This window comes from Zootoca vivipara, chromosome 2 (genome assembly GCF_963506605.1).
Source record: "Zootoca vivipara chromosome 2, rZooViv1.1, whole genome shotgun sequence".
Lineage (NCBI taxonomy): Eukaryota > Metazoa > Chordata > Lepidosauria > Squamata > Lacertidae > Zootoca > Zootoca vivipara.
The window spans coordinates 104977193-104998675 of NC_083277.1; the positions used below are offsets into that span (position 1 = coordinate 104977193).

Sequence of the window (21483 nt, forward strand, 5' to 3'; positions counted from 1 at the left end):
GAGGAGCAATCCCAGTCCCCTTAACGGAGGCAGCCACATGTCCACGCCTGAAAAGACGGACATGGACCCACATGGATGCAAGTAGGCGGATGTGCAATTCCAGATACGACTGAATTGGATGAATTTTGTCTTGATCCAAATTCAAATCCATTTCAAGCCCAAGCTTGACACTGGAACACGCTCTTCCCACTACCCCTTTAGAGTTCATTCATTCAGCCTTGTTTTTTTGAAATAAATAATTATTTTTTTATTTTAACAAAGTAATAAGAATAAATAAATAAGACCATTCCTCGAGACCATTCCATTGTAACTATCCAACCTCCCAAAATTTCAACACCTCTTGCGATGGTTTTACCCCTTTTAACAGTATAAATTCTACAAACACCTTCCATATCTCCTCAAAATCATTTCTCCTGCATATTCCCCGTCTTCCCTTAATAGCACGTGTTAATTTATCATTAAAAGCTATATCCTATATTCATTCTGCCTCTATTGGCATAAATTAGACAAAATCATAAAGGGGGGAAAATACATAAAACATGGGTAATCCAGACATATTAAACACCTAAAACGTATAAAAGACTCAGCAGCCACCATTAAGTAAAACTAAGTAGTTTTAAATGTGACTTTAACAACAACAAAATCCCTTTAAGAGTCACTGCGCCAATGAATGCAGCTCTATTAGTAGCCCACAAGGCAGCAGTCATCAATATAGCCGTACCTTAATTTTTGAACAACTTAGTTCTCAAACAAAATAAAAAAATTCCTTCAGTAGCACCTTAAAGACCAACTAAGTTTTTATTTTGGTATGAGCTTTCGTGTGCATGCACACTTCTTCAGATACGTGAGATAGTTCTCAAACGTTTTGCAAGTGAGTGTTCTGGTTTGCGAACGTTCTTTGGAACCCAAACGTCCGACAGGGCTTCCGATTGGCTGCAGGAGCTTTCTGCAGCCAATCAGAAGCCACGCTTTGGTTTCCGAATGTTTTCGGAAGTCGGGCAGACTTCCGGAACGGATTCCATTCGACTTGCGAGGTAGGAATGTATCACGAATTCAGCCCAAACCATTTCGGCCTCACCGGTTTCTTTTAACTTCCCCTAGGAAGCTTGGGGAAAGATATGGAGGTCTCGTACACCTCAGGTAGTGTGGTTGCTGACCTTGAGCCAGACATCTTGGAGAGTGAAGTCAAATGGGCCTTAGAAAGCATTGCTAATAACAAGGCCAGTGGAAGTGATGATATTCCAGCTGAACTGTTTAAAATTTTAAAAGATGATGCTGTTAAGGTGCTACACCCAATATGCCAGCAAGTTTGGAAAACTCAGCAATGGCCAGAGGATTGGAGAAGATCAGTCTACATCCCAATTCCAAAGAAGGGCAGTGCCAAAGAATGCTGCAACTACCGCACAATTGCGCTCATTTCACACGCTAGCAAGGTTATGCTTAAAATTCTACAAGGCAGGCTTAGGCAGTATGTGGACCGAGAACTCCCAGAAGTGCAAGCTGGATTTCGAAAGGGCAGAGGAACCAGAGACCAAATAGCAAACATGCGCTGGATTATGGAGAAAGCTAGAGAGTTCCAGAAAAACGTCTACTTCTGCTTCATTGACTATGCAAAAGCCTTTGACTGTGTCGACCACAGCAAACTATGGCAAGTTCTTAAAGAAATGGGAGTGCCTGATCACCTCATCTGTCTCCTGAGAAATCTCTATGTGGGACAAGAAGCTACAGTTAGAACTGGATATAGAACAACTGATTGGTTCAAAATTGGGAAAGGAGTACGACAAGGTTGTATATTGTCTCCCTGCTTATTTAACTTATATGCAGAATTCATCATGCGAAAGGCTGGACTAGATGAATCCCAAGCCGGAATTAAGATTGCTGGAAGAAATATCAACAACCTCAGATATGCAGATGACACAACCTTGATGGCAGAAAGCGAGGAGGAATTAAAGAACCTTTTAATGAGGGTGAAAGAGGAGAGCGCAAAATATGGTCTGAAGCTCAACATCAAAAAAACCAAGATCATGGCCACTGGTCCCATCACCTCATGGCAAATAGAAGGGGAAGAAATGGAGGCAGTGAGAGATTTTACTTTCTTGGGCTCCTTGGTCACTGCAGATGGTGACAGCAGTCACGAAATTAAAAGACGCCTGCTTCTTGGGAGAAAAGCAATGACAAACCTAGACAGCATCTTAAAAAGCAGAGACATCACCTTGCCGACAAAAGTCCGTATAGTTAAAGCTATGGTTTTCCCAGTAGTGATGTATGGAAGTGAGAGTTGGACCATAAAGAAGGCTGATCGCCGAAGAATTGATGCTTTTGAATTATGGTGCTGGAGGAGACTCTTGAGAGTCCCATGGACTGCAAGAAGATCAAACCTATCCATTCTTAAGGAAATCAGCCCTGAGTGCTCACTGGAAGGACAGATCGTGAAGCTGAGGCTCCAATACTTTGGCCACCTCATGAGAAGAGAAGAATCCTTGGAAAAGACCCTGATGTTGGGAAAGATTGAGGGCACTAGGAGAAGGGGACGACAGAGGACAAGATGGTTGGACAGTGTTCTCGAAGCTACGAACATGAGTTTGACCAAACTGCGGGAGGCAGTGCAAGACAGGAGTGCCTGGCGTGCTATGGTCCATGGGGTCACGAAGAGTCGGACACGACTAAACGACTAAACAACAACAAGGAAGCTTGGAGCAGCCCACCTGGGCCTCCCCCCATCCAAAAAGAGAACAGGGGCCTACATGCATATACACTTCGAGGACGCGTAAGAGTGCCAGAGGTTCTCCCGGAACATTCCGGAACCCAGCAGCACCTCCTCTCCTCAGCCAACTTACCCTTTTGCCCTTCGTGCTCGTGGGGCAGCACCGGCTCCTTGGGCTGCTCCGTCAGCTCCTCGGAAGACAGGACCCCGTTCACCAGCTTTTGCTGCACCGAGGGGGGCGGTGTGGGAGGCAGTGAAGAAGGTGGTGTTGGCGGGTTGCTCAGGTTGTTCTAGAAAGAGATGGAAGGAGTCTGTATATAGCAGAGCCCCCGACCCACCCCCAAACCTGAGGCGCTTTAGGTCACCGCGCCGCAACCCACATTTCCATAAACAGCTTCTTTTTTGAGGGGAAGCCACCCGGATTATTCTTATTCTTACTAATTGAATTTATATACCGCCCTATACCCGGGGGTCACAGAATAAAATCAAGATATAAAACCATAAATAAAGCATAATAAAAATAAAAACAACAACCCAATAGCACCCCCCCTCCACACACACAAAAAAACATTTTAAAAGGGCATAGGTCATGTAAAACAGATCAACCAAATGCGTGGTTAAAAAGGAAAGTTTTTGCCTGGCGCCCAATAACTTTTTGTCACGGGGCAGCCTATAAACAACATGAATGATACGAACCATTAAATACATCTAAAAGGTTTATAGGCTGCCTGTCAGCACAGATTCCAAAGCTGTTCAACAACTTGGCTTATACAGTGGTGCCTCGCTAGACGAAATTAATTCGTTCCACGGGTCTTTTCTTATAGTGAAAAATTCGTCTAGCGAATCCCATAGGAATGCATTGATTTTTTTTTGCCCATAGGAATGCATTAATTGAATTTCAATGCATTCCTATGGGAAACCGCGATTCGCTAGACGAATTTTTCGTAAAACGCATTCATCTAGCGAGGCAAGCTCCGCTCGAAAAATCATTTCATTAAGCGGAAATTTCGTTAAGCAGGGCATTCGTTAAGCGAGGCACCACTGTACCAGTATGGACTAAGAGTGCTCTCCCCAGGAAGGCCTGCCTGGCCCCTACTTTTACATGGAGACATTTTTAATTCCCCAGACCTTTTAAACCGCAGCCAACCTAGTTTTACGTAGTGCGGTTTTATTAGCTTGCCTTCCTCAGCTCTGTATTCATAGCCGTTAAGTTGTTTTATTATTTCTGGTTGTTCTTTTCTTTTCTGTCAGTCACCCTGGAAATTCTCAGGCACCGAACAGGGGATGGGCTACAACCAACTAGACTGGTGACTGGGAATGGCCGCCGTGACCATATAACACCGGTCTGGAAAGCCGTACTTTGGCTCCCAGTGTGTTTCCGAGCACAATTCAAAGTGTTGGTACTGACCTTTAAAGCCCTAAACGGCCTCGGCACAGTATACCTCCACCCCCATCGTTCAGCCCGGACACTGAGGTCCAGCTCCGAGGGCCTTCTGGCAGTTCCCTCACTGTGAGAAGTGAGGTTGCAGGGAACCAGGCAGAGGGCCTTCTCGGTAGTGGCGCCCTCCCTGTGGAACGCCCTCCCATCAGATGTTAAGGAAATAAACAACTATCTGACTTTTAGAAGACATCTGAAGGCAGCCCTGTTTATGGATGTTTTTAATGCTTGATTGTTTTTTTTAATTACTGTATTAATATTCTGTTGGGAGCCGCCAAAGTGTCCAGGGAAACCCATCCAGATGGGCGGGGTAAAAATAAATTATTATTATTATTATTATTACCAGTGCCTTTCTTCTGGAAGAGGTGGCAGTATTCGCCATGACGTTGTTACAGTAAGCGCCACACTTTTAACTGGTGCTTTTCTTCCAGCTCCCGCGTTCCCTTCAGGGAAGGGAAGCCCTGGGACAAGGCGGCACCCAAGGAGGGTTCGCACCCAGGGCGAGGCAGCCCCACCTCCTGCCAAGCATGCGGAAACGAGCTCAGGGGCTGGCGGTCCTTACCTTGGTGAGCAGCTGGGAGTAATAGTCCGGAATGCTGTCCAAGGCGGCGTTACCAAAGGAGCCCTTCAACTGGCTCTTGCCGTTGACTGGGCTGCTCCCAAAGGGCGGGAAGAGGTTGAAGTTGGCTGTGATGACGGGCTCCATCAGAGGCAACAAGGAGAGCTCCTGAGAGGCGGCGGGAGAGACAGAACTGGGTCAAGGCAGTCGGCAGTTTCACGCACCGGCACATCCCTGTGCAAGGAGAAGTCTTCTCCTACAGACCCCGGCCCAAGGGGATCCAGAGAGGTCTGGCTGCGCCAGGTAAAGGTAAAGGGACCCCTGACCATTAGGTCCAGTCGTGACCGACTCTCAGGCTGCAGCGCTCATCTTGCGTTATTGGCCGAGGGAGCCGGCATACAGCTTCCAGGTCATGTGGCCAGCATGACAAAGCCGCTTCTGGCGAACCAGAGCAGCACATGGAAACGCTATTCAACTTCCCGCTGTAGCGGTCCCTATTTATCTACTTGCACTTTGACGTGCTTTCGAACTGCTAGGTTGGCAGGAGCTGGGACCGAGCAACAGGAGTTCACCCCGTCGCAGGGATTCGAACCGCCGACCTTCTGATCGGCAAGCCCTAGGCTCTGTGGTTTAACCCACAGCGCCACCTGGGTCCCTTATGGCATGCCCAGTAGACACGTACTGTCTACATGTACCCTTCCCGCGCAGAGACAAAGCAATAATCATAAATTAAATAAGAATAAAAATGTGCACCCCACCATCGAGATCATTCCATTATAACCATCCAACCTCCCAAAATTGCAACTGTTTTAACAGTACAAATTCTACAAACACCTTCCATATCTCCTCAAAATAATTTCTCCTGCATATTCCCCATCTTACCTTAATGGCACATGTTAATTTGTCATGAATAGCTATATCCCACACCTCTTTATACCATTCTTCCATTTTATATTCTGCTCGCCCCTTCCACTTCCTAGCTATAATAGTTTGTGCAGCTGTCAATAAATTTGTGAACAAGTTTGAGAACCAAGGTCTTATTTTATTTTATAATTTTAAAGGCTACCCAGCCCTCCCGCAGCAGCTGTAGAGCGCAGAGTACCTGCTTGAGCTGTTTCATCAGGGCCTCGTTGGTCTTCACTCCGTCCTCCTTGCGCAGCTTCTTGCGAGAGTTGGCGACTCGCTCCCCAGCTTTCTGAGACCGCTTGGGCTTCGGCGGCGGAGGCTTCTTGGCTGCCAGCCCGTCCTGCAGGGAACCCCCCAAAAAGGGAGAGGAGGAGAGAGATAGAGACGAGGAAAAGTGAATTTCTGCACTGCTGCCTGGGATCTTATGCCTACCGTGCCTGGAGTTATCCAAGATCTTAATCCTCCCAGTAGAGATCCACCTCCAAATCTGAGCTGATTCACTCTATGCACACAGTGAGGTGGAGAAATTATGGACCGTACCAGACTGCTGGCAACGAAGGCCCTGAAAGACCTACATTGGCTCCCAGTACGTTTCCGAACACAATTCAAAGTGTTGGTGTTGACCTTTAAAGCACTAAACGGCCTCGGCCCAGTACACCTGAAGGAGCGTCTCCACCTCCATCGTTCAGCTGAGGTCCAGCCCCCAGGGCCTTCTGGCAGTCCCTCACTGCAAGAAGTGAGGTTACAGGGAACCAGGCAGAGGGCCTTCTCAGTGGTGGCGCCTGCCCTGTGGAACACCCTCCCATAAACAACTATCTGACTTTTAAAAGACATCTGAAGGCAGCCCTGTTTAGGGAAGTTTTTAATGTTTGATGTTTTATCGTGTTATTCTGTTGTGAGCCGCCCAGAGTGGCTGGGGAAACCCAGCCAGCCAGATGAGTGGGGTATAAATAATAAATTTATTATTATTATTGGATTTATTTCCGAATGCTTCCCCTCCTAAGTGAAATCCAATCCAACCCCTCTGACGTCCCTGCCTGTCGTTCCTCCTCCTTCCCTACACTCTTACCTCTCGCGCATCTGGGACCGGCTGCAACCGTCCCTCCGCCCCGGCCATCTTGCCATCCACGTGCCCGTTGACGTCGCCAGAGCGCTGCGTCGCCAGAGTGACGTTCTTGGCCCGCAGCAGCTTCTGCAGCAAGAGGTGCCCGGCTTCGGTGCGGGTGAGGCTGTTGGTGGTCGCGGGAATGGGGGCGGCGGCCGAGACAGGGTCCCCGTTCGCCTCCCGCTTGACGGGCTGGGTTCCGCTCATCAGGGCGCACTGGGAGGCTTCCTCCTTGGGCTCCTGTTTGATGCAAACAAGGGGAAGGTCTCCTGGCGGTGGGGGCACCCTTCCCGCCAAAGGAGAAGCAGTTTCCACCGCCTGCCCGTTGGCCGTGCCCGTCTCTGCGGCCTCTTTGGTGGTGGGGCATTCAGAGTCTCGGAGGCTGCCGGTCCCGGAAGCCCCTTCCCCTGCGCTCGGGGTGGGGAGCAGCAGGGAGCTGGGAGTAGCAGGCTGGTGCTTCTGGGTGGGAGTCTGCTGCTGCTGCTGCTGTTGCTCAGGGCTTTTAGCCAAGAGCAAAGGAGACGGTCTCTTTGGCTCTGGAGGGCTTGGATGCTGCTGTGGCTGCAGTGGCGGCTGCTGCCCAGATGCTATGCCGGCAACGCTCAAGGGGACAGAGGGAGCCTGAGGGGTGGGGAGCCTCACCATCCCCTGCTGCTGGGGACAGACAGCGGCCTGCTGGCTCACTGGGACCCTCTGCTGCTGCTGCTGCTGCTGCTGCTCCACCGAGGCACCGAACCCCTGCTCTGGACGAATCTGGAAGACCGCCAGGGGCGGCTGCCTCTGCGGCTGCTGCCCCGCAGCGCCCGGCAGGGAGAGGTGCTGAGCAGCTTGCTGGCCTTGCTCGGGGGGCGCCTGCCCCGGGTAGGGGCTGGCTTGCCGCAGCGCCTGGTTCTGCTGCTGCTGCTGCTGCAGCAGGTTCTGCTGGTGCCTCTGCATGAGCAGGGCCTGCAGCTGCTGCTGCTGTTGCGGAGTCAGGTTCCGCAGCTGAGGGTTTTTGGAGATGACGCCCTGCAGCTGGGCGCGGATCTGGCCCATCATAGGGCTGGACAGGATGCTTTGGCCTTGGGGGGAGGACTGCTGCACCATCATGCTTTGTTGTTGCTGCTGCTGCTGCTGCATCATCAGCCCCGGTGTTTTCGAGGGCCCAGCTGGGCTCTGAAGGCGTTGCTGCTGCTGCTGCTGCTGCTGCTGCTGTTGTTGTTGCTGCTGGAGGTGGTGCTGGCCCGGCAAGCCTTTGGAAGGCTGCTCCAGGTTCTGTCCCATCATCCTTTGCACTTGGCCTTGCTGCTCCATCTGCTGGTTGAGCAAGTGGGGGCCCTGAGTTGCATCTCGATGGTGCTGCTGCTGCTGCGACAGCTCTTGCTGCAGAATGCCGTCTATAGGCAGGTGAGAACGCAATGGCTGCTGGAGGAGGTTGTTCTGTTGCTGCTGCTGCTGCTGCAGGTGGCTGTTTTGCTGCTGCTGCTGCTGCTGCTGCATCCGTAGCTGCAGGGATCCCAGCATGTTCTGCTGCTGGGGGCCCAAGAGCAGGTGCTGGGCTTGGCCCAGCTCAGCCGACTGCTTCTGCTGCTCCCCGTGCTGCTGGAGCATCAGCTGAGAGGGCTGCTCCGGAAGAGGAGTCCCGTGGCCGGTCAGCCCCTGCTGCTGCTGCTGCTGCTCTTGGCTGCTCATCTGCAGCTGCCCTCCCATCTCTGGGCCCACCATGTGGGGTCTTAGCTGCTGTTGCTGCTGTTGCAATGCACCGTCTGCCCCTTCGAGGGGCAGCATGGCCGTGCCGCCTTCTGGCCCTCCTTGCTGCTCCTTGACAGCCAACCCCTGCTGCTGCTGCTGCTGCTGCTGCTGCTGCTGCTGCTGCTGCTGCTGGGCTGCCTGCATTCCCTGAGTGGAGGAGTGCAGCTGCTGGTTCAGAGACCCGTGCTGCGCAAAGTGCTGGAGAGGTTCGGCGCCCACGCCCGGCCCCTGGCTCAGGGCACCCTGCTGGGAGGCCGGCCCCTGGCCCAGAAGGGGCTGGTGCTGTTGCTGGCTCAGCAATGTCCTCTGCTGCTGTCCGAGGAGCCCTGGCTGCTGCTGCTGTTGCTGCTGTGGCGGCGGCGACAGCAGCAGCCGATGCCCCATCATGCCCTGAGCCTGCTGCACCAGCTGCTGAGGCACTCGGTGCTGCTGCTGCTGCTGCTGCCCCTGCTGTGGGGCCAACAGCATTTGCCTCTGGGAAGCCGGGTGCCCCATCACGCCCGGATGCTGCAGCATTGAGTGTCCCAGCATGGCTTGCTGCTGCTGCTGCTGCTGCTGTGGAGAGAGCTGCTGGACCAGGACTCCCGCCTGGTTTCCCAGCAGCCCTTGCTGCTTGGGGAGCAGGTTCTGGCTCGGCTGGGGCGTGGGTGGCGGAGGTGGGGGCTGGCTCATCAGGCCCACCTGCCCCATCGTGCTTTGCTGTTGCTGCTGCTGCACCGAGACCTGCCCCATGAGGCTCTGCTGTGGGTGCTGCTGTTGCTGCTGCACCGAGATCTGCCCCATAAGGTTTTGCTGCTGCTGCTGCTGCTGCTGCTGCTGCTGCATCACCATTTGTCCCATGTGGCTTTGCTGCTGCTGCTGCTGCTGTTGCATGGACACTTGCCCTATGAGGTTCTGCTGCTGCTGCAGCTTCTGCGCCAGCTGCAGCCGCTGCTGCTGCATCTGCCGCTCCTGCAACAGGCGGTTGCCGGAGAAGAAGCTGTTGGGGGCCGAAGCGCCCGGTGGCTGCTGCTGCTGCTGCTGCCCTCCCATAAAGGGCAAGCCCTGCTGCACAGCCATGGCGGCAGCCTGAGGGAGGCGCAAGCCGGCCTGGCCTGCTAGGCCCTGCGGCCCCGGCTGGAGGCCGTGCGCGGAGAGAAGCTGGCCAGGGAGCTTGGCCATCAGGCGGGGGCTTTGTGAGGGGCTGAGGGCCAAGACGGCGGAGCTTTGCTGCTGGTGCTGCTGCTGCTTGTTGCGGTACTCAGCCATGAGGCTGGTGTGTTCCTTCTGCTGCTTCCGAACCTGTCGGGGAGAGAGAGGTAGCAGAGGCAACGTAAGCGCAGCAAACAACAAGGAGGGGTTGGCCTGCTTTCTCCTACCAATAGGAAACCCACTTAAGGACTCTATACGGGCTCTGGAATACCCCATAAGGGAAAGGGAGCCGTTCTTTTCTTACAACAATACAATACCGCCCCAAACCAGTTTGAAGACCTGATCATGGTATCAGTTTCATAATTTCTGGCCTGGCAATATATTGCGAATCATGGTGTGTGTGTGTGTGTGTGTGTATGTGTGTGCGCGCCATGCAAAACTCATGATGCAGGAGAAAACAATATCTCCATCCTTTTATCAGACACTGTGATATACAGTGGACCCTCCGGATATGAACTTAATTTGTTCCGGGGGTCCATACGTACCCCGAAAAGTCTGCATCTAGAAGCGCCGCTTCTGTGCACAGCGCAATAGAGAGTTTCTGCGCACATGCCGAAACTCAGAAGTATACAATTCCAGGTTTGCCACGTCCGCAACCTGAAAGTTAGCGATGCGTTACCCAAAGGTAACGTAACCTGAGGTCCACTGTATCACTATATTGAGATCTTTAGCTGGTGATATATCGTGACGCTGAAAACCAGCCCAGCCCTATCCTATAGTTCAGGCAGCAAAAGCATGTTTTTATAAGAATTGGAAATTCACAGGAACATAGGAATCTGCTTTCCCCCACCTGAATTAGACCACTGGGTCCATCTGGCCAAATACTCTCTACACTGACTGGCAGGCAGGGGCTTCCCCATTCAGGCAGGGGTCTCACACAGCCCTATGTGGAAATGTTGGGGGTGGAACCTGGAACCTTCCTGCAAAGGAGGCAGGACGCTTTTCCACGGACCTACAGCTCTTCCCTAAGCTTATATATATATAATGGAATCCAGACAGCTCAAGATATGTAGATGCTTCTTTAGACATGACATTTCTGCAGAAGCATAAAATGCACAGAAGCTGACACAGAGCAGCTAGACTCCTCCAATCTCTCCCACCCACCCCTTGCCCAGGTGAATATTCCATCCCTACCAGGTCTCCTGAATTGCTGGTAAAAGGGCCCCTGGATGGTTATGGTGACTATGGGGTTGCACTGCTCATCTCACTTTCAGGCCAAGGGAGCCGGCGTTGGTCCACAGACAGCTTTCCGGGTCATATGGCCAGCATGACTAAACTGGCGCAACGGGACACCGTGATGGAAGCCAGAGTGCATGGAAACGCCCTTTACCTTCCTGCCACAGTGGTACCTGGACTGGCGTGCTTTTGAACTACTAGGTTGGCATGAAGCTGGGACAGAGCAACGGGAGCTCACTCGAACCGCTGACCTTCCGATTGGCAAGCCCAAGAGGCTCAGTGGTTTAGACCACAGCGCCACCTGCGTCCTGAATTGCTGGTGCTACCCTTGGCCACCCACATGATTTCTTCCTTAGCACCTCCCCGATTCCAGCACTCTATGCTAATGCCAGACCTGACTCTCTCCCTCCTAGCATCTCATCACTCGGGAAGAGGCAGGAAACCACTGCGGGGTGGGGTTGGTTTTGCCTCTATCGCGAGTCCTCCGGTCCTCCACAGACCCCTTCTGAGTTTTCTCGGTCGTGCCGAGAAGTGGCCTTCGGACTTAAAACGGACACAAGCTAGTCAGGGTGCTTTACCTGATCCAACTGCTTCTGAATCTTGCTCTGCTGCTCCGTCACCAGCTTGAGCTTCTCGGCATCAGCCTCGGGGAACTCCCGGCCGGCCTTTTTCGCCGTCCGCTGCTTGGCGCACAGGGCCTTGCGGGACTTGCGGTGGACCCCTATCTGCTCCTCCAGCACCTTAAGCTGCATCTGGAGGAGTTGCTGCGTATGGAGGAGCCAGTCTTCGTACTGACGCTGATCAGCTTCATCTGGGGGTAGTGGGGGGGGATGAGAAACACTGGTTTTTGGAAGCTGGAGACATGCAAGACAGGTCAGGCCATATACTTTGGCAGGTATAGAGGGAAAGTTGAAACGCTTTGCATCCGGCACTTAATAAAATCTGTACTAGCCCACGAAGGCTATGCAAGGCCCTCCAGTCCTCAGACTTTTGAGATTCTGCAGAACCTGCATCCAACGGATAATTTATTATTATTTTTTACTAAACTTGTATGCCGCCCTATACCCTCAGGTCTCAAGAGTGGTTTGCAAGATAAAATCAAAATATAAAAGCACAAAAGACATAATCAAAACAAAAACAACCCAGGAACCTCCACTGACATAACCATTATTATTATTATTTTATGTTGGAGCCACAAAAGGCACATCTTCATGCCTGCAACCATTCACCCAATCCCAGAACCATCCTCGCCAACCATTCTTGACCGTGCATGACTACAGCAACCCACGCAGCCCTGGAATGCAATCTATCCTGGCTGCAACATGGGAGCTTGCATCTGCTGCAGCTCAGAGCCTCTCCGTTGCAACCCAGCTCCAGTGGAAACTCGGTTCTCGGAGGTCTCCGTTGATGAAAGTTTTGGAAGCCGAACGCCAAAAACCTGGAACTGCTTCGTTTTTTGAACGGTTTTTGGAAGCCGAACGTGCCACGTGGCTTCCGTTTTGAGTTTACCTATTGTACTGAGGCTTCTGCTTTCAGTTTTTGGTTTTGGGACGTTTCGGAAGTCAAGCGGTCTCCCGGAACGGATTACATTCGAAAACCGAGGTTCCACTGTACTTTCTTGCACGTTCAACAACACACAAAACTTATCTGTTCTTTATTATTATTCAAAGTTGCCACGTGGTTAAAAAGCACTAACAAAGAGAACAGAGTTCACCCTCTGCTGTCAGCAAAACGTTACCAGTTTAGGAATTGTGAGTGGAAGCAGAAGGAAGTCATTAATCCAGATCTAAGCAATCTGGAATAGATGGCTTCAGAGGCTATGTATGCAAAAAGCCCAGGTGGGCAGGAAGTATTGCGGGAGAATTACCCAAGGAAAAGCAACACCACAGCCCTTTCAGGACTGGTTACTGCCAACTACTCACTGATGACACCTTGTGCAAAAGTGGGTGGGTTTGGTCGAGCTTGTGCTGGGTCATTGCTCCGTTCCTGCAAGGGATTTGAAAGAATCAGAATATCTGCAGTGGTACTTGCCACAGTTTCCCCCTGATCCCACAACCAAAAGAGCCAGCGCACCCCAAACCCATCCATTTAAAAAGTGTGGGGAAACGGAAGAGGGGCCTGCCAAATTCCTGCTCACCTGTCCTCCAGAGCCAGGCAGGATGTGGTTCTGCATTTCAGATGAAGACGACGCTCCAGACAACCTCTGAGCCAGCAAGGAGACTTGTTGCCTGAAAGAAGGAAGCCAGGGGGGGAGGAAGGGGAGCAGAATGAAGGGAGCCAGTGTTGGCCTGAGAAGCGGACTCCAGAAAACCTTAAGTCCAGAGTCTCCTGGAGCAAGGCCCTCTGAGCTAAACGAACGAAAAAGCTAACTACACATTATCCAAGCTCCTTGGCCTCCTGCCCTGGGTACTTACCGATTCATGCTCGGAGCCACTCCGATGGTGCCCTGCGCCATGACCTTTTTGATACCCTTCAGAGCCACCATCTTGGCCTTGGCGATGGGGTCCATGATGTCCTCAGTAGCAAATTTATCCAGATCTGTGGGAGGGGAGGAGATCAAGAAGCGATCAGGCCAGACGTGGCGGCTTCACAACCGCCCCTCGTTCCTTTGCTGCATGAGATCTGCCAGCACACAGCTGGCCACTTGAAACCATAATCTCCTAGATCAGGCATCCCCACACTTCGGCCCTCCAGATGTTTTGGACTACAATTCCCATCTTCCCCGACCACTGGTCCTGTTAGCTAGGGATCATGGGAGTTGTAGGCCAAAACATCTGGAGGGCTGCAGTTTGGGGGTGCCTGGCCTAGATTATGTGGAGCCCAGGCACAACCCGGAGGAAGGCTACCAGTGAGCCAACATGTTCATGGCTGCACAGTTCCTTGAAGTCAGTGGGTTTTTTTGGACTACAACTCCCATCATCCCTAGCTAGCAACACCAGTGGTCAGGGATGATGGGAACTGTAGTCCAAATACAGCAGGAGTACTAAGCTTGGAAAACACTGCTTTAACAGCTGCTGCATCTGTGGGAGATGCAAGCTGCTCAGCCTCCATTTCCCAGAGTCCTCCTTTCCATTTTACGCACTTTTATTTTGTACTTTTCAAGTTTATACATTTCACTAATTTTACAATCATTTTGACATTTCTTGGCTTCCTTCCCCCTCTTTCTGCAGTTCCTTAAATTTGTTATTAATATCTTCTGCATATCCAAATTCATTCAATTTGCTCATTTATTCATCTTCTTTAAATATATACCTTATGAAACTGCAGGTTATTACAATAATCCTGCCATTGTTTTTATCTGTTTACAATTTATCTGCAAATATTCAATAAACCATTTCCATTCTTTTATTCCCAAAAAATGTTATCTTGATTTCTTATTCTTCCGGTAAGTTTCGCCATTTCTGCATATTCCACAAGTTTTTGTATCCATTCTTCCTTTGCTGAGACTTCTGCTTCTTTCATTTTGGGGCGGGTAACATTCTTGCCGCTGTAGCAGCATACATGAATAAGTTTCTATAAATTTTAGGTAGTTCTGTCCCTATAATTCCCAAAAGAAAATATGCTGGGTTGTTGTTTTATTAACAAAGGTTATTTTAAACATCCTTTTCATTTCATTATATATCTAGAGCAGGCATAGGCAAACTCGACCTTCCGGATGTTTTGGGACTACAACTCTCATCATCCTTGACCACTGGTCCTGTTAGCTAGGGATGATGGGAGTTGTAGTCCCAAAACATCTGGAGGGCTGAATTTGCCTATGCCTGATCTAGAGTCCTTCTTTCCAGGCAGACTCAGCCAATCAATGAAGTGCCAAGTCCTAGCTAAACCTTTGTTTTAAGCTCCACTCAATCCCATCCATAAAAAGCCACACCGCCCTGGTAAAAACAAGCTAGAAGAGGCTGATGAAGAAAAGCCGTCTCATAACTCCTACCTGCATCTGGGAAGAAGCTGTTAGCCAATTGCTGCTGCTGCTGCTGCTGTTGTTGTTGTTGCATCACAACTTGCTGCGGCTTGAGCCCCATCATCTGTTGCTGTTGCTGCTGGACCCCCGGCATGGGCTTCTGGGCCAAGACCGGCTGTTGGTTCTGCTGGCCATGAGCTGCCTGGATGCTATGTTGGGCGGCAAGCATATGAGCCTGGTTCTGAGCCACGCCCATATGCGGGGCCAGTACTTGACTTTGCTGGGGACCAGCCAATCGCTGCTGCTGTTGCTGCTGCATCAGCTGCTGGTTGGTCACCATCCCTTGCTGCCTGGCCACCATGCCCAATTGCAGCTGCTGCTGCTGCTGCTGCTGCTGGGAGCTCACCAATTGCCCGTCGTGAGACTGGGGAGGGGGAGCCGAGTGAGCCAACATGGTGTGAGCCTGGAGGTGCTGCTGGGAGCCCCCGGGCATCTGGGCCGACATCTGCTGCTTCTTCTGCAGCTCCTTCTTCTCGTGCTCCAGCAGGTCTTCGATCAGCAGAGGCAGCTCGCTGGCCACCAGGGAGCTCTCCATCTTGTCGAGGTCGTCGGCCGGAGAGTGCTGCTGAGCGTTGGCCAGGCTGAGGGGCCCCCCGTCCAGCTCAAACTTCTCCAGGATGGAGTTGCCGGCGTTGGCCATCTGCACGGGGACCAGCGGCGGCCGGCCCGGGGCACCGTAGAGGATCTTGTCGGAGATGGAAGCGTGGCTGTTGCCATGGAACGACGTCATGCCCAGCCGGACTCCGCCGGGGCTCATGAGGCCCTGGCCGGGCTTGATGTTGACCGCCAAGGCGGCTGCCATCTTCTCGGCCCCTTCGGACTTGATGGGAAGCTTCTCCGGGGCACCGGTGTTGAACTGGCAAGGCGACGGCTTCAGGCAGCCTTCCTCTATCTTGGGCTTGATATCGGCTGGCAGGCTGACCAGCTTGCTATCGAGCACGTCGCTGTGGGCCTTGAGTGTTGAAAGGCCGGGGGAGGGCGGTGGCACCCCTGAGGCAGAGGACGGGCAGGGGACGTGGAGGAGGCTGAGCCCTTCTTTCGCCTTGGGCACGTCATCTCTGGGCAACGATGGCGCCCTCGGCTCACCTGGCTTCCCGACACCAGCCGAGGGCGTTTCCTTGAGGTAGGGGCCGGCCGAGGGCTCCTTCTTGAGCAGATCCTCCCGCTCGGCCTTCTCGTTGGCCGACTCCACCAACCGCAGGTGCTCGTTGAAGATGTCCTTCTTGTCCCCGGTGTCCAGTTCTGGGTCGGTGTAGGCCAACAAGTCAAACTCGTCTCCGTTCAGCAGGTCGTCGAGGTGCGGGTCGTTGGTTTCCAAGTTATCCAGGTTCCCGAGGTCGTCGTCGCCCTTGGCAACGTCCGGGTCCAGGCTCAGGTTGGCCAAGTCGTCGTCATCCTCCAGGTCTTTGTGGGAATCAAAGTCGTCGTCTAAGTCCGGCTCCACCGGCACTTCGCAGGGGAGCTGCCTGCCGGCCAGGCCTAACTGGTTCCTGCCAGCAGGTGGGGCAGCGTCGGTGGCAGCTGAGGTGATGGGCCCATCTTTAGGGCCGGACGAGGAGAGGGGTCGGGGCGGGATATGTTGCATCTCCAAGTTTCCAGGGGGCAGGATCAACTGGGACACAGCCTTGGCCTGGGGGTGGTGGTTGTTGCTCATCTCTGCCCCCTGCTGAGGAGAGGATGGTATAGGGACAGGCATCTTCTGGGCTTGCAGGCCTTGGCTTCCCAGGACAGGAGCCTGCATGGGCATAACGGGAGATTTCAAAGCCTGGTTGGCACCGTCATTCCCAGGTATGAAGAATCTGGTCCGAGCCTGTGGGTTTTGCTGGACAAAGGTGGGCCCCGCACCGCTCCCAAGCACTCCCTTCTGGATGTTGTGCCGCAGCTCAATGAACTGGGCTCCCAGAGCGCCGGTCGAGGCTTGAATCTGTTCTCCGGGGCCTGGCAGGCGTGGGGCGAGGCCTGCTAGGGCTTGCCGGCTCAAGTCTTGGGTGGGGGGCTGGGGGAAGCGCGAAGGGACAGAGAGACGCATGGACACAGCTTGCTGCTGCTGCTGTTGCTGCTGCTGCTGCCACATCTGCTGCTGTGGAGAAGGGGCTTGGAAGACACCGCGGGGATAAAATGGCTGCGCGGCAGCCACTGAAGACCTGGAAGAGGAAGAAAGAAATAGAGAGAGAGAAATGTCAGCTTCAGGTGGGGACTCTGATCACTTTTGACAGGCCATTTTCCAAGCTGCTTGAAAACCACGATGGGGACACCCTTCCCAAACACACCACATAGCACCTCCCACCTCCAAGGCAACAGCCTGTCAGGCACACGGAATCAAATAACTGAAAAGTTGGGAAGGATGACGGTCATCTAGTCCAACCCCTTGCCCAATGTGGAACTCGAACCCATAACCCTGAGATTAAGATGCTCTACCGACCGAGCTATTGCTTGTAACCTTTAGTGAAATTCCCCCAGCTGCTGTCAACCACCTGGCCTACTCTGCTCTAGGGGAAATTCTGATCTTTTAGGGTAGCCCTTTGTCATCTTTCCCTTCTGTCACGACCGACACTGTAAGCTCTTTGGGGCAGGGGCCTGTCACTTTTTGAGAACCTGCCCTCGATTATCCAGCCCCTGGGGTCTGGCCTCCTAATAATAATAATAATAATAATAATAATAATAATAATAATGTATTATTTATATCCCGCCCATCTGGTGGCTGGGTTTCCCCAGCTACTCTGGGCGGCTTCCAACAGAAAAAATGTAATAAAATAATCTATTAAACATTAAAAAGCCTCCCTAAACAGGGCTGCCTTCAGATGTCTTCTAAAAATTTGGTAGCTGTTTTTCTCTTTGACATCTGATGGAAGGGCGTTCCACAGGGAAGGCCCTCTGCCTGGTTCCCTGCAACTTGGCTTCTCGCAACGAGGGAACTGCCAGAAGGCCCTCGGTACTGGACCTCAGTGTCCGGGCAGAACGATGGGGGTGGAGATGTTCCTACAGGTATACTGGTATAAATGGCATCGTGTGACTCACCTGCCATTGATATCCATGGTAGAAGGGGTCGCTGATGGAGGGGGGCGGGCAAGTCGCTCGTCCTGAACGTAGGACCCTTGCCCCATCACTCCACTGGGAAGTTTGCTCCCCGCTGGGGCGCCACCCAGGCTGCCAAGCATTCCTTTGTCCTGGGAGAGGGGAAGACAGGCCCATGTGGATGTCAGTTGCTTTTTCGACAGCATACTTTGAGGGGGTGGGGAAGAGGGAGGGGGACTCTCTAGGAAACCCATAATACGTCAGTCTTACTGTGAGAAGAACGCAGATTTTGCAGAGTTTAGGGAAGTGGAGAGGAATAGCAGTTCTTTCAAATCCCGGCCTTAATTAACACAATTTCCTAGGCAGTCGGGGCAGAATCAACATTTTTATTAACGTACGAAGCTGGTCGGGGGACAACTGGTCCCTGGGAGCCCAGCAGCCACACTGACCAAGGGACTGGGGGAAGAAACCCCGCGTGAAGGAAAAGCTGCAGCATTTGAGGCTTTTCAGTTTAGAAGAAAAGGGTAAAAAAAGGTGCAAGAAAGGTTTATACAATTATGTGGAGAAAGTGGTCAGAGAGAAGATTTTTCTCCCTCTCTCATAACACTAGAACCTAACAGGGCCATCCAATGAAGGCCGAATATTGGGAGATTCAGAACAGCGGGGGGGGGGGGAAGGAGTATTTCTCCACACAGCATTCTCCTGCTAAAAGCTACCGAGACCCTGAGATCATCTTCTGAGGCCCTTCTTTGTGTGCCTCACCCATGTGAGTCCTAGAGAGTGGCAACAAAAGAACAGGCTTTCTCTGAAATGGCTCCCCATTTCAGGAATGCTCTCCCCAGGGAAGTTCGCCTGGCACCTTCATCATACAGCTTTAGACCCCAGGCAAAAACAGGCACCCGCAAACTGCGGCCCTCCAGATGTTTTGGCCTATAGCTCCCATGATCCCTAGCTAACAGGACCAGTGGTCAGGGATGATGGGAATTGTAGTCCAAAACATCTGGAGGGCCGAAGTTTGGGGATGCCTGGGCAAAAACATTCCTTTTTAACCAGGCCTTTGGTTGATCTGATTTACAACTTATGCCCTTTTAAAATGTTTTTTGGGGGTTGTTTTTATTTTTATTATGTATTTTGTGGTTTTATATCTTTATATCTTTTATATTTTATTCTGTGAGCCACCCTGAGACCCCTGAGTATAGGGTGGTACATTAATAATAATAATAATAATAATAATAATAATAATAATAATAATATCATACAGCTTTTAGCAGCTGAAAAGAGAAGCACACTAAGACTCTAGATTCGAATCTTAGTATTAGGCGCAGAAAATTATGCCATTATTAACCTTACAATAATTTATTTCAGTGGTCTGATCAGCCAGACAGGCAAATTTAACAGTACACGACTAAGATGTTCAACTTCCAAAGCCAGAAATGTTTTCGCCTTGAAGTTGTGCTGGGGGCTCAGTCTGGACCCTCTAAAGACGCGACATAACAGATGGAGCCCCCAAAGCACAGGGCCTCCCTCATATTGGCTCCATAGCGCCTTGGAAGCCCATTTTGGGAAAACACCATAGGCAGATCACTCAGGGGTGCTTCCGCCTTTCGAGTCCAGTATTTTGCTTCTCAATTATCTCTCAAAAATGAGTTGAGATCTAGGGGCGGGACATTCTGAAGAAAGCGGCCAATTTATTTATGCATGAGACAACAGCAGCTAGAATTCCATACACACAGAAATGTAAAGAAGAGCAGGTCCAACGAAGGAGGAGTGGCTTTTAGAAGTTATGGAAATGGCAAAGCTGATAGCAATATGAAGAGATCAAAACTTCGAACTTTTTACAGAAGGGCAGAGGCCTTTTTTTTTTTTAGACTACAGTATTTGGAAAAGCACTACAAACAAACGAAATTGCGGGCAGGATTCGAGATAGGAGCAGCAGAAGAAAAAATGATAGAGCAATTGTATCAGAGGGATATTGGTAGGTAAATTTGATATATGGTGCCATAGAAAAGGGTTTGAACAAAAACACTGCGGAGTTGGGAAGTCAATACATGAAAAACGTAATCATTTAATTTGAAGTTAATTTGTAAATAAATAAATTGGAAATTCAATGGAAACCATATTGGACGAGTAAAAAATGAATGGAGGCAAGCCGCCCCACATTTTCCATGCTAGCGGGCACCAACGTCCCACTGTCAGAGACTGGGCAGAGGAGGAATGGTGGAGACCGCCTCCCCATCCTGACCCTTCCAGGGAGGAGGAAGAGGAAGACAGTATAGATTTACAACAGGGGTTTGAGGGAGGTTGCAGCTCAGAGGCAGATGAGAGGAAAAGCTGGGAAATCCTGGGAGAGCCAGAAATAACACCCAACTGACACACTGTCATTAGAAAGCATTCCAGACCAACCATCTCACGGAACCCAGCGAGCCTTAAAAGTAGGAGAGCAAAGAGCTCAAAGACAGAGGGCACGTAGCAGCACCCATAGAGGAGGCAAGGAGAATGAAGAATGAGGAAGTGGGAGAGATCGGGGGGGTGGGGGGTGGAGATTCACTCGGGACGACGCCATTATCCAAGAGGCTGGGTTCTATAGCCTCTCTCTGTAAAGTTTGAAATAAAAAAGGACGGTAAGAAGCGTTTCCTTGTCTTTATACTTTCCTGGGCAACCAGCCGGGAGCCGCTGACAGCATACCGACCCCCGTGTGCCACCAATGCCTGACCGTCATGTCGCTGACCCATGAGAACTAGAAACCACCATCTTTTTAAAAACACCATTGAACATAGATGCCAACTCCCAGATTGAAAAATCCGGGATCGGAAGTAGCGCTGCAGCCATTTTGGAACTGGGCAGAGCAGCACCGGAGGTTGCTTCTACGCATGCTCTGCCCATTTCCAAAATGGCCGCAGCGCCAGAAATCGCCTTTGCGCATGTCCAGAGACTCCAGACATGCGCAGAAGGAGCCTCCCCGGACCGGTAAGAATCCAGGGGATTTACGGGGTTTTTTAAAATCCGAACTGCCAGTGGGAAATGGCTGGGAAAACGGGGGTTTCCCGGGGAATACGGGAGACTTGGCAGCTATGCCCTTGAAAACTGGGGCTCTTCTGGGGAGGTACACCAGGGCTTTGTGTGGGAAGCCAGGCCCACCCCCACCCCACCCCCCAAAAAAATCCACAGCACAGCCACAGCTGGGAACCCTCCCCGGCCTCACACGTTACCTGCACTGTTGGATAGGGAGTCATGCTCCGGTTCATCTGCTCAAAGGCCTGCCCGCCACCCTCAGGGTTCCACGACGCCTGGGCACTGTTGGCCGCCGCGGCAGCACTTTCCTTCTCCTGCCTCAAGTTGTTCCTCTGGATCTGCTGGCGGATGAGGAACTCGCGGAGCCTCTGCCGCTGATGGGAGGTAACCAGAGAGACAAGGAGCAGGCTGTGAGTCTGAGGGTCTCAAATGGGGCAGCCGGATTGTACTTCAAGGTCGCCCAAAGTGTGGCGCCACAAAGGGAAAGAAGCACAGACTAGGCAAGCAAGAATTAATTGGAAGGAGCAGGATCTAGAAGCCAAACGGGGTGCAAGTAAATCAAATCGAAATATATAGCCAGTCTGGCCTGCAGTGTGCAAGTGGTCAAAGAGCCAGAACTCCAGGGTTCTATATTACAGAAATATTTACGCAAACAATTTAGTCAATCACACACCTTAAACACCC

The 21483-nt window shown here is 51.7% G+C and overlaps 1 protein-coding gene across 10 annotated transcripts in view; it reads right to left on the bottom strand.

The window, feature by feature from the left end:
- Positions 1 to 21483, bottom strand: part of LOC118079598 (histone-lysine N-methyltransferase 2D) — a 98693-nt gene that overhangs the window by 19043 nt on the left and 58167 nt on the right. For all 10 annotated transcript variants that reach the window (XM_035103910.2, XM_035103909.2, XM_035103907.2 and 7 more), the window contains 11 exons: positions 20997 to 21173; positions 17790 to 17938; positions 14742 to 16915; positions 13225 to 13348; positions 12948 to 13038; positions 12733 to 12796; positions 11389 to 11621; positions 6677 to 9724; positions 5804 to 5947; positions 4705 to 4869; positions 2838 to 2994 (listed from right to left, as the gene is read on the bottom strand). In XM_035103910.2, coding sequence (XP_034959801.2) covers positions 2838 to 2994; positions 4705 to 4869; positions 5804 to 5947; positions 6677 to 9724; positions 11389 to 11621; positions 12733 to 12796; positions 12948 to 13038; positions 13225 to 13348; positions 14742 to 16915; positions 17790 to 17938; positions 20997 to 21173 — 6526 coding nt within the window. The remainder of the gene's footprint in view (positions 1 to 2837; positions 2995 to 4704; positions 4870 to 5803; positions 5948 to 6676; positions 9725 to 11388; positions 11622 to 12732; positions 12797 to 12947; positions 13039 to 13224; positions 13349 to 14741; positions 16916 to 17789; positions 17939 to 20996; positions 21174 to 21483) is intronic.